The sequence below is a fragment of the Leptodactylus fuscus genome, chromosome 9, assembly GCF_031893055.1.
Source record: "Leptodactylus fuscus isolate aLepFus1 chromosome 9, aLepFus1.hap2, whole genome shotgun sequence".
In the NCBI taxonomy this organism is placed as follows: domain Eukaryota; kingdom Metazoa; phylum Chordata; class Amphibia; order Anura; family Leptodactylidae; genus Leptodactylus; species Leptodactylus fuscus.
The window spans coordinates 42,781,588-42,794,260 of record NC_134273.1 but is presented as its reverse complement, the minus strand read 5'-3'; the positions used below and the strand labels follow the sequence as shown (position 1 = coordinate 42,794,260).

The 12,673-nt window shown below is 44.0% G+C and overlaps 1 protein-coding gene across 1 annotated transcript in view; it reads left to right on the top strand.

Moving 5' to 3' along the window:
• Positions 1-5,562: 5,562 nt before the first annotated feature.
• Positions 5,563-12,673, top strand: part of TAB1 (TGF-beta activated kinase 1 (MAP3K7) binding protein 1) — a 31,562-nt gene continuing 24,451 nt past the window's right edge. Inside the window, exons 1-4 of the mRNA XM_075287815.1 lie at positions 5,563-5,636; positions 8,685-8,818; positions 9,204-9,357; positions 11,350-11,436. Coding sequence (XP_075143916.1) covers positions 5,604-5,636; positions 8,685-8,818; positions 9,204-9,357; positions 11,350-11,436 — 408 coding nt within the window. The 5' untranslated portion in view covers positions 5,563-5,603. The remainder of the gene's footprint in view (positions 5,637-8,684; positions 8,819-9,203; positions 9,358-11,349; positions 11,437-12,673) is intronic.

Genomic DNA, 12,673 nt, shown 5'->3' with positions numbered 1-12,673 from the left:
TTCGGACAAGGGTCCGCAATATGTGGCTAAATTCTGGCGGGCTTTTTGCAGCAGGTTGGGAGTTACACTGTCGTTTTCCTCCGGGTTTCACCCAGAATCTAACGGACAAACAGAGAGGAAGAATCAGGATGTGGAACAGTTTTTGAGGTGTTTTGTTCGAGAGAACCAGAATAATTGGGCTGACTTTCTCCCCCTGGCAGAATTTTCCCTAAACAACCATGATTCCAATGCCACAGGTACCACACCTTTTTTTTGCTCCGGTGGTAGACATCCTGTTTTCGGAGTATTTTCTTCCATTTCTTCCCCAGTTCCGGAGGAGGAGCTATTTTCTAAAAAGCTGCAAGGGGTATGGTCCCGTATCCGAGAGAATCTGGTGCGGGCGTCGCACCAGGCTAAGGTCCAGACGGATAGGAAGAGAGGAGAGTTGCAGTTCTTCCCTGGTGAGATGGTTTGGTTGTCCACCAAGAATATCAGGTTGAAGGTTCCTAGCAAGAAGCTGGGTCCCAGGTTTGTGGGTCCTTTTAAGATCATCAAGATGGTAAATGAAGTGGCGGCGCAGCTGCAACTACCTAAAAGGTGGAAGATAAACCGGGTGTTCCATGTCTCCTTGTTAAAGAAGGCCAAGAAGGGAACGTCTCCAGTTAAGGTTCCACCAGTTTCTGAGTCCGGGGAGTATGAGATATCCCGAGTTCTGGATAGCAAATATGTTCGGGGATAGCTACGGTATCTGGTGGCATGGAAGGGATACGGTCCTGAGGATAATTCTTGGGTTCTGGAGTCGGATATGTCAGCCCCCAGACTCGTGAAGAAATTCCACAAGGAGTTCCCGAAGAAGGATGCTCCTAGAGAATCCGGAGTCTTCTCCTTGAGGGGAGGATCCTGTTAGGAGTATTTTGGTTCATTGCTTTCTATTTTTCTTACCTGGGGAGTTTTTGGCTGCGCAGTGTCTGGGGTGGCATCCTGGCGCTGCGGGGTTGTCCTGTCGTGGGTATTGGTGCACACCTTCTGACTTGCACGCGCACTGCTGGTAGGCAGCTTTATTTCCTGGTTGATTAGTCTGTCCTCCCATTTGCACCTGGGAGGAGTGGTCTCTACTCTGTATTTAAACCCATGCCTCCCATGGTTCTGTGCTGAGTGTCGCTTTTACAGAGCTAGGCCTTAGCAGGAGGAGTAGGTGGTGTTCTGGGATAGAGGAAGTTCCGTGGTTGGTATTTGGGAGGTTTGGGTGAACTAGTTGGTGTGTGTTTTCCCTTCTGTGTTCACCAATCCTACCTCTGTGTGTTATTGACTGTGTGAGTGAATTGCCTTATCCTTTGATTTCTACTCAGTTTCCCTGTGTTTGTTTCCTAGTGTAAGGTTCCTTCCCATATTGGTGTAGGGGAATCCTTTCCCACATGTTACCTGTGTGCTGCTTGTGTTGTTAGTCAGCGCACACCCTTGTCAGTCCCTGTCAGTAGCAGCTTCACTTGTTCGTTAGGGGTGACCCCCTTTAGTCTCCAGTCCCTAGAGATCTTATAGGGCATTCCTTCTCCCACTTCCCTCTAGGCCTACGGTTTCAGTGAGAGAGGAGCTGTCGGGGTCAGGCTTAGCCTGAGTACAGCCGACCCACACCCGTGAGGCAGGGACCGGGATAGCTAGTGGGAGTAGTGCAGGGCGAGATTTCCTACTGCTATTCCTTTGCCCCGTTGCAGCTACCTGGACTGACATAACATATATATATATATATAGATATACAGATGTAGCAAAGGTTATCATGTATTTTGACTGTCAATGGGTTGTCAATGGCTTCTGTTGTCTTCTGAGATAGGATATTTCTTCTATGTTACTTGAAGAAATAAAGAATATATACAAAATTGGAATTCATTTGTTGTTACAAGGTTATGCTTTAGGTAAAAAAAACCCAACAAAGTCTTTGTGAAACCTCTCCCAATGTAACTGCCTTTATCAATTTCTATTTCCCTCAATCGCATACAATGTATGATATTATGTATTTGCGTATGAAAAGTATATATTGTTAGAAGGTGACAGGTAAGATTCTGGAAGGTCGCTATGTCTCCCCCAAATTCCACAGTTATGTGTGGTAAGCGAGGTTACAATTCAGGTAAACCTTATCTGTGGGAAAGCTTCTGTTAACCTCTTCTTCTCCTACTAAGGAGGAGCCTTCAAGTACAGGTGGGAGCTGGGCCTCATTAAAGAGGACCTTTCACCACTTTTGGGCATATGCAGTGTTATATACTGCCAGAAAGCCGACAGTGCGCTGAATTCAGCGCACTGTCGGCTTTCCCGATCTGTGCCCAGTGTAAAGAGCTTACGGTGCCGGTACCGTAGTGCTCTATGGTCAGAAGGTCGTTTCTGACCATTAGCCAGAGACGTCCTTCTGCCTCGCGGCACCTATCGCGCTGTGCTGTGGAGCGGGGAGGAACTCCCCCCTCCCTCTCCTGATAATACTCGTCTATGGACGAGCTGTTTGAGCAGAGGGAGGGGGCGTTCCTCCCTGCTCCACAGCACAGCGCGATAGGCGCCGCGAGGCAGAAGGACGTCTCTGGCTAATGGTCAGAAACGCCCTTCTGACCATAGAGCACTACGGTACCAGCACCGTAAGCTCTTTACACCGGGCACAGATCGGGAAAGCCGACAGTGCGCTGAATTCAGCGCACTGTCGGCTTTCTGGCAGTATATAACACTGCATGTGCCCCAAAGTGGTGAAAGGTCCTCTTTAAAGGCCTATAGAAGGTTGGAAAATTCTCACTCCTGAGCAGTTCCTGGGGAGAGAGCTCAGTTCTAGCCAAAACTTGTGAAGACAGGTGAGACTCCTGGTTGAGCTGCTGCTAGTGTTTTGCCCTGTGTGTTGACAGTTTGGCTGAAGCAAGCCACATGTACAGTTAGGATATTTCCTGTTTAGTTAGAAGCTCAGACGAGCAGGAGTTTTTGTTACTGTTTTGCCTAAAATTAAGGCTTGCTTATTTTCTGCCAGTTTTTCCAATTTAAATGTACAGGGTAAAACCCTGTTGGAAGCTGAATTTTTATTTCTCTCTGACTGTCTGAGTCTGCTGCTAATCCCCTCCCCCACAATATATATGATAATAGTCTGCCTTTGCTTACATGTTCTATGCGAGATTAGTTTCTCTGACAGTGTGTTATCTAAATAAAAATAATGATTTAAAAAGTGGAAATAATCGTTATTATTCATTTTGTAGTCCAAATCTACACTTTGCTTTTTATAGTCACACGTTCACACACACGAACCAATTCTTCAACTTGCCCCTCCATATTCTCCATTTCCTCCACCAACAGGTTGTTCTTGAGAAAAAATGACAAGCTCAAGTGGGTCTTAAAGAGAAGCTGTCACCAGGATAGGTCATCAATATGTGACGGGTGGAGGTGACATTTTGGTGCAAGCCCTTATTCCACATAAGAAAACATTAGTTAAATAGCATATGATAGGTGGAACCCAGTTACGTCCTTGAGATGACTGGTCATACCTCTCTACAAAAAATGCTGGTTTTCTGTTAATTGTCATTAAACTATTATATAGAAAAAAAGTAACTGGGTGCTTGAAAAAATGTAACTTATCAGGAGGTCATAACAGAGTGGATTATTGCTTTTTTGGAAATCCAAAGGAAATGTATTATACAATAGTGAAATAGCAAACTTGAGATCATGAACTAGGCTGCAAAACAGGTGGTGAGATTGTGGAGGATCATGCCAAGGGAGTGGTGTCACTAGGGGTGGCTCTATAAATTGCCTCTCATAGTTTTTGCATTGCCTTTAAGGGTTTTTAGTGGATGCGTGACATCCATGTTACACACAGACTACAGGTGAACCTCTTGCATGTAGATGTCCTTTCTTTTCCCATGGACCAATGGTCAGTGGAAAAAGATTGGAAACATGATCTATTTTGGTCCTTGTTGATGAATGACATGTCCTGTGACTTGTGAAATGACAGCTGAGCTGAAGTCCTCAAAATCCCCTTTAAAGAGGACCTTTCATGGTTTGGGGCACAGGCAGTTCTATATACTGGATTCAGCGCACTGTCGGCTTTCCCGATCTGTGCCCTGGGTAAAGAGCTTTCAGTCCCTTTACTGTTGCTCTTTACAGTCAGAAGGGCGTTCCTGACAGTCAGTCAGGTACATCCTTCTTCAAAGCAGCGCTTATCGCGCTGTGCAGTGTGAGCGGGGAGGAACGCCCCCTCCCCTCCTGATAATACTCGTCTATGGATGAGCACTGTGAGCAGAGGGAGGGGGCGTTCCTCCCCGTTCACAATGTACACCGCGATAGGCACTGCTGTGAAGAAGGACGTACCTGACAGGATGTCAGGAACACCCTTCTGACTGTAAAGAGCCACCGTACTGGGACCGAAAGCTCTTTACCCGGGGCACAGATTGGGTAAGAGAAGAATAGCCTTTCTTAAGGCTATTCTGATGTGGTACCTAGAAAAAACTGTGTGTGAGTGATAGGATCCCTTTAATATAAAGTTGCACTTGGGGGTATTATTCATTATATGTTATAATTGGGGGTAGCAGCAGGATGGGTGTGCAGGTGAGGGCAATGTGGTCGGGTGCCTGGAAAAGAGAGGAGCCAAAGATGTCTGTGCTGCAAACTTTACAGAGATTGAAAGAAGTGGCCATGGCGGCCCAAACGGAAGAGAAATGAAATGGAGATGTGAATGATTAGTCAGAGACGTCACCTGTAAGTCACTAAATGTTACTTTCCTGCATTCACCTAAATCGTCTGCAGAGTCCTGTGTAGAACCGATATCTATCATTATATGGTCACTGTATACCTAAGTTGGGGGCCCACTTGGACATGTTCGTCCCCCCTGTGCTATAACGTACAGGAGAGATATTGTAACCCTTTAGGCACATTGCAGAAATGCATCGGGTTTTTTTTTACCAACGCCAAGAAAGGCTACAAAAGAAATGGGAAATATATAGGAAATACTTAACTTCTCCCTTCTGCTCTATCTATTCCTGACTTTGGCTCAAAAAAATGCAGCGACCTTTTTCATTTTCCTTTCCCGCCTTTTTCTAGGTTCACACCTGTGCTCGGGAGCCCCATTACACATTTTGCATTTGGGACCCAGAAACTTCCAGTTACACCTCTGGTAAGCACTATGGCCCACATTTATCTAGCTGGAGTCATTCTGATCAATCATACACCTAAAATTGTCCTGGTATTTGTTATTGTATTTTGTTGGGTTATACAAAGGCTGTATGAGTGCTATATATTATGCAGGGACTGTCTGGCACCAGGGCAGTATATAAATTGCTATTCCTTAGAAACTACTATTTTACGCATGTATTACATGTGTACACGAACATAGTTATTACCCTGCAGATCAATACAGTAAACCCGACTTCAGTCCTGTGAAGGAGAGACTTTATAAATGGAAGGGACACATGGTGATCATTGATCCATCTTACACATGGTGAGCATCGATCCGTTTTGGTGAGGATGGATGTTACGCCTGGAGACTTCCAATCATGTAATAAAATTGGATCTGCGTCATTTTGTATTTTGTCCACTAGAGGCCGCACTAATACCGTGCTCGGGTAACTTAGTCACGTGATCGCTATCAGCTGGCTCGTCACTTCTGGTCCAAGATGGCCGCGCTGAGGAGAAACCTGATGCAGAATGTAAGAGGGTGTACGAGGGGCTGTAGAGGAATGCTGAGGAGGAAGATAATGGGGCAGAGTGAGGTGTCTGTAGTGTGAGCAGAGGCTTTAATGAGAGCAGCAGTGTACTTATGTGTATAGGTGGCTCTTACCAGAGCTGTGCGCACATATGCCGTCTATACTGGACACTCTTGTGGAACTTCCATATTGGACTTTGTGGATTATAGTCTCGTGCATTTTAGAATATTTTGGTTATTTGGTGCAGTTTGTCTGTGGTTTTAGCTGTGAACCATTTAGAATCAAACCATTGCTGATGTGTTCCAATGTCAGACACTAGATGCCAGTGTAACCTTGTAGTCCAAGATTGGAAATGTAAAAACAGCGCCACTTCTGGCCATTGGTTGTGTCTGGTATTGCAGCTCAGCCCCATTCACCTCAATAAAGGTTAGCTGTAATACAGAAACTGTGAACAGGTGAGGCTACGATTTTGGAAGAAAGCGGCCATGTTTTACTAATTCTAGAGATCCCACTTAAAGGGATTCAATCATTAAAATGGATTTTTTTCTCCCTAACATGTAGGAATAGCCTTAAGAAAGGCTTTTCTTCTCCTACCTTTAGATGTCTTTTCCGCGCCGCTGTTCCGTAGATATTCTGGTTTTATTCGATATGCTAATGAGTTTTTTCGCAGCACTGGGGGAATCCTCAATACTGTGAGAAAATTTTCTAGCGCCAGCCTCTGTCTTCTTCTGGCTTGCCCCCCATGATGTCGTCTTCCGTCACTTCTTCTGGCTTCAAATGGCATGCATGCGCAGTCGGTTCTGCCATTGGGCAGAGCCGACTTTGCATGCCTGTGGCCATTGTCTTGTGGCCGCTTTACACAAGCATACTGAAGACATCCACGGACATGCGCAGTCGGCTATTTGAGCACTGGAGCCCGCTCCCAGTGCGGCGAGAAAACTCATTAGCATACTGAAGAAAACCGGGCTATCTACGGAATGGCGGTGTGGAGAAGACATCTAACGGTAGAAGAAGGCTATTCCTACGTGTTATTGAGAAAAAATGTCATTTTAATGATTGAATCGCTTTAATGTTTTCTGTAAATTGTTATGAACCTTAAAGAGGACCTTTCACCATTTTGCCCACAGGCAGTTCTATATACTGCCGGAAAGCTGAGTTCAGTGCACTGTCGGCTTTCCCGATCTGTGCCCGGTGTGAAGAGCTTACGGTCCGGTACCGTAGATCTTCTATGGTCAGAAGGGCGTTTCTGACACTCAGTCAGAGACGTCCTTCTTCACAGCACAGCCAATCGCGCTGTGCTGTGAGAGCTGGGAGGAACGCCCCCTCCCTCTTCTCGTAGTACTCGTCCATAGACGAGCATTATCAGGGAGGGAGGGGGGCGTTCCTCCCGGCTCTCACAGCACAGCGCGATTGGCTGTGCTGTGAAGGACGTCTCTGGCTAAGTGTCAGAAACTCCCTTCTGACCATAGAAGAGCTACGGTACCGGACCGTAAGCTCTTCACACCGGGCCCACATCAGGAAAGCCGACAGTGCGCTGAACTCAACGCACTGTCAGCTTTCCGGCAGTATATAGAACTGCCTGTGGGCAAAATGGTGAAAGGTCCTCTTTAAAGGGAAGATGCATTTAAGGTCACAAATATCTCGGTTGTAAAGCTGTCCACCCCTGTATTAAAAAAAAAAAAAAATTATACTTGCTCTAAGTTCAAACTAGTGTCGCCTAACCATTGTTCTGGTCAATTGGAGAACCAGAACAATATACTGGTGGACTCCAATAAAACCAGTTACACACAAAGTGAGACGGACCCTATTGACTAGTGTGGGGTCCTTCGGGTGTCCATTGTTTTAGAACTGTAATTGATTTTCAGCTGGAGACTCCAGTGCAGGTGTGAGCATAGCCTAACCTAGTATCTTTACTCATTGAGTGTGTGCAGTTGGTGAGGCCTGAGTGAGCACACCTTCACTGTACATGCGCCAGACCTCAGTGGTATACTTCTCTGGCTTCAGTCAGTAACTGCAGAGGCACCAGAGTAGACTCCACTGAGACTCTTTATGTTAGTTTTTCCTCCCCACCGTTGGTACAGACAGCTTTGCCACTTGGCTATTTGGGCGCTGGGGGTGGTTCAGTGTCACATAGCATCCTAAGGTTCCCTTTAAATTGGCTATTTGCTTTCCCTGCACTGGATACATTTTGTTACTAATATACGGTTAGATCCCTGGTAGCTACAATGAATATATTTACAGAGCACAGCGGGGAAGATCAGCAGTCCCTGGGTTTAGCCTTCCCTGCTGTGATGTCATTAAGCCTGATCTGGTGTAATATGAAAGACAAGATTCTACAGATATTAGTATACATATATGCAGCTCTTGTATCACTATAACGTTAACTGTGTTTTTAATTGGTAATATCTTCAGAAATAATACAGTTTTTTTTTGTTTTTTTTTTTTGGGGGGGGGGGGGGGGGTTGGGAGGACTAAAAGTCTTTGTCACAGCATCTCCTAGGTTGCAATGAGACTCCACTAACTTACAGTAGTGCAGGGCAACATGACAATCTTTGGGTATGCGACAGGAGTCATGACCAAAGTTGCTGTGTGGCACTAGAGTCACTTAAATTCCTTGCCTTTAGTTTAAAGGGATTGTCTGGACATTCTCGTCCACCAGCTCTGTAATTAGACATAGAGGGACATTGCTGTATACAGGACACGCTGAGGGTACGGGCACCCATTGTGGTTCACTGCACAGTGGCTAAAACCCCATCTATCCAGAGTGGCCAGTGGCCCCATGATAGTCTTCAGAACTGTGTCATTATTGGCTACTGCAGGTGAGATTTTTTTGGGGGGAGTGGGGGACCACCCCTTCTATGGTCTGATGGAGTGTTGTGCTCAGCTGTCTCCATCATTCCCGTATTCTATGGTGAACGCTATTCCACATTGTAGCTACCTAACAAAAATTGCTTTCTTGTAAATTTAGAAACACAATTTTCACTTTTGCATAACTTGCTGTATGTTTTCCTGTTTGGTTGCTTGAGCTTATTCAATCTGGAATTTTTACAGGAACAGTTGAGCTGGACAGATGACCTACCCCTCTGCCATTTATCTGGTGTAGGATCAGCGACAAATAGGACCTACAATTCAGATGGAAGTGCAAAAGAAGAGCATCCTTGTGAAGACAACTGGCTCAAGTTCAGGTTGGTTTTGTGGGGATTAAATATCAGATTACATCTATTATGTGTGAACCCAAAATATTACACTCTGAACAAACTGCTGTAACCAGGGGACTTTCAATGTCCACTCTAATTTTCTGTCAACTGAGATATTTAGTCATTTTAAAGGAGATAACTGTGTTGAAGAAGGCTCTGTTCACACTTTTCTGATTTCTGTCGTTCTGTCAAGAAGAATAAAGCTGCATGCCAACCTGCTCAGGTTCCCCAGCTCTCTTATATGCTGCCTGCAGTCCTACAACATCTTCACCATGCCATGTTAGAAATAATAGGTGGTCTCTGTTTAATCGTTCTATACTATATAACTGGTTATTAATCTCATAATTTGTAATGTACTTTTTATTATCTACAGAGGAGAAAATAATATATATCTTTATGGAGTTTTCAATGGCTACGATGGCACTAGAGCCACAAATTTTGTTGGTCAGAGGTTGGCAGCTGAACTCCTCTTGGGACAGGTGCATTCAGATGTCACAGATGTAGAAGTTCAGAGAGTGCTGTTACAGGTTGGTACCATTAATGACATTAATGGGGTTTATTTAACTGCATAGAGGATGGGATCAAAATTTGTAACATATCTTAAGTATAGATTTGTATAGGTGGATGAGGAATATGCACAAATTGTATGTTGTCAATTGGGTATTTGCCTAAAGATTATAACACATAAAATTATAAAGTCAGTTGAGAACAGATTGCTTGCCCTATCAGTGGGCATCCAAAATTAGCAAAAGGTGCCAGGTTTACATTAGCCTTTGTCGCTCTGCAGCCTTTTTAAAGAAATTATAAATGTTACTGACGAGCACTTTACTCTGTATTATACATATCACAGATAGAGTAAATAAAACATAACTTTTAATTAGTGTCTATTAAAATAAAGAAAAACCCTGTGTGTATTAAAACATCAACATGGGATAGATCTGGACAAGCTCAGAATGATGTCATCCAAGCCTATTAATATACAGTATGTATCCCATATAGTCTATAATCATCAGACTGGTCTCATATGACTAATGTCACAATTGTTTATAAATATCACCTGATATTAAGGTGACATGCATGGACAGGTAAAAGATTCTTCCCAATATAGGCAATAGATTGACTGTGCTTGTTTATATTGGCATAAATATCCCCATACACACACTAAAGCATATATGTATCTATGGGCTGAGAATACAAATATAAGCCAATATTGATAGTATCTAGGGGAAAAGAACAGAATGTACAAATTGTACAGCGCTGCGGAATATGTTGGCGCTATATAAATAAAATGTATTATTATTATTAAAGTAGCCAATAATGATGTATTAGCAGACATGGATAAATTAACGGGTTTGGTCTATAGACTGAACTCACTATACTATGTAGCAGTCTGTTTACCTGTCTATAGCATGTCTGCCTATAATCTCAATTCTAAAGGGGAAGCGCACGCAGGTTTTCGGTGGCCCATATGCGACAGCTCTGTGTTGACCGTTCCATTCAGGTAAAAATGCGCTTCGTCGTTCCACAGGATATTCCATGGCCAATTGGTATCCACTTCCACTCTGGCCAGAAACATTAATGCAAATGTCATGCGGGTGTCATTGTCACGAGGAAGCAGTTGGTGATGATTTTTAAGGTTGTTTTTTTTGTTGTTTTTTCATGCCGTCCATTTCCCCATGCCTTGATTAGCACACAAATTTTCAGGCAATTCCGTCCATTGGGTCAGCCAGCACATGACTCCAAACACCTGAGGTTATATTATGGCCACCCTGTATAAAAATGAGTGTCTGTCCGTCTGTCTGTTCTTCATGTGAACCAAACGACTGGACTGATCTTCACCAAATTTGCTACACAGGTATATCAGGTGTCCAGGAAGCCGTATTAATCTCTGGTCAAAATCCACCTGCCATGACAGTCACAGCTTCCCCCTCCAGAGTCGGTTCAAATGAATGGGCCGACTCCGGAGGTTGCTGCTGCCAGGTGGACACCACGGCTCAATGAGCCGCGGAATCCGCCTGAAGAAAGGGCAGCTCGCTTCTTTTTTCCGCTATTGGAAACATGCCGCTATTGGAAAAAGGAACGCTAGCGGTCTCCATAGGCCACCATTGTGAGGGGTCGGATTATGACGTGGGTTACGCGCCATAATCCGCCCCCTCTGTGCCCGTGTGAATGGGCCCTTAAAGCGTCTCCTAGTTATTGCCGTTTAAAATGTCACAGTATTGAAAGGCAAGGCCTGGTCCTTAACACGCTTTTGTATCTTTAAGGGGTTAATTATGGGCTGGATTTAACCATAAAAAAATTTCTTAATGAGACAACCCTTTTTTTAGAGTAAAAGAAATTGAGATGTTTACAACATACCGAATATAATGTATGGTGTAAAAACCCATTTAAATCTTAAAAAAGTGAATCTCGTCTGAGTTGTGTAAACTTCCTCTTACTATCATAACTTTCCTGAGAGGTGGTTAATGTTCTGTTTTACCAATCTAGTTCTTCATCATCCAAAATTGTGTTTCATTTAGGCATTTGATGTGGTTGAAAGAAGTTTCCTTGAGTCTATAGATGATTCCTTAGCAGAAAAAACAAGCCTTCTATCTCAGCTACCAGAGGTACGTCCTGCTGAATGTTGAATATTTACTTATTTAGATTTTATTTTCCTTTGCAGGAATAAAAGGTTTTTTTTGTCTTTTTGAAGCACCCGGAAATAATTTAGCAGGTTGCTTATACTTATGGTCACATTAGCTACTTTTATTGTGTAATAGCTGTAAGATTGGGGTCTCACAGCGACTATGGCCACAACTAATGTTGAGCGAAAAAAGATTGGGTTGCCCTGTGATTCCTTCACTAAAGTTAGCAAATAATCACATTGCAACCCCAAAGGTACCACGACTGAAACCTCAAGTCGAACATAGTTTAATTTTTTTTTTACAACTCTTAAGTTGTGGAGGCGGCACTAGGAGGTTTCAATTAATGTTCTCTAACATTAGTGAAGGAGTCACAAGATAATCCAGCGATATTTGATCGCACAACCAGAGTTGCGACCAAAGTGGATGTGTAGCCTTAGCCTTATACCTACGTACAATTTTTATATATATATATATATATATATATATATATATATATTATACTTTGTTTATGTGCTTAACCCTTCATAGCAAAGCTAACAATGCTGCCAGCAACAAACACTCCTTTTTCAATTGCACAGGGTTATTCACATATAGTGAGAATCGTATGTAACTGTGTCATAGACTGTCTTCATTCTGAGACAGCTGTTGGTGCCATCCTATCTAATGGAAAGTGCTGAATAAGTATTGGACTAAGCAACTGGTTAACTAAACACTTACCAGCTGTCATTAAGGGCTAGTTCACACGTGAGTATAAGGGGAGGTTTTTGACAGCGGATTTCGCGTCCAAAACCTCCCCTTATAATGGTGGTCTATGGAGACCGCTGGGCTTCTTTTCTCCGCTAGCGGCGGGCTGCCGCTAGCGGAGAAAAGAAAGGACATGTCCTTTCTTCAGGCGGAAGCCGCGCAGGCTCAGCCGCGTGGCTTCCGCCCCCGGCAGCTCCCTCCTATGTCGGCTCATTCATTTGAGCCGACAGCAGAGGGTTAAGCCGCGACAGCGATGGTCGCGGCGGGCGAGTTTTGACAAGAGAGAGACGCGGCTCGCTGCGTCTCTCTCTGTGTCAAAACCCGCGCGGGCAGTTCACGTGTGAACTAGCCCTAAAGGGACTTTAAAGCTACAAGTGAATGATAATCTATATTGTCCTGTACCTGTAAAGAATGTCGTATCATTTAAGAAAACATTTGCAACTTATTAATTTCATCTGTTCATCTTTATTTTCCT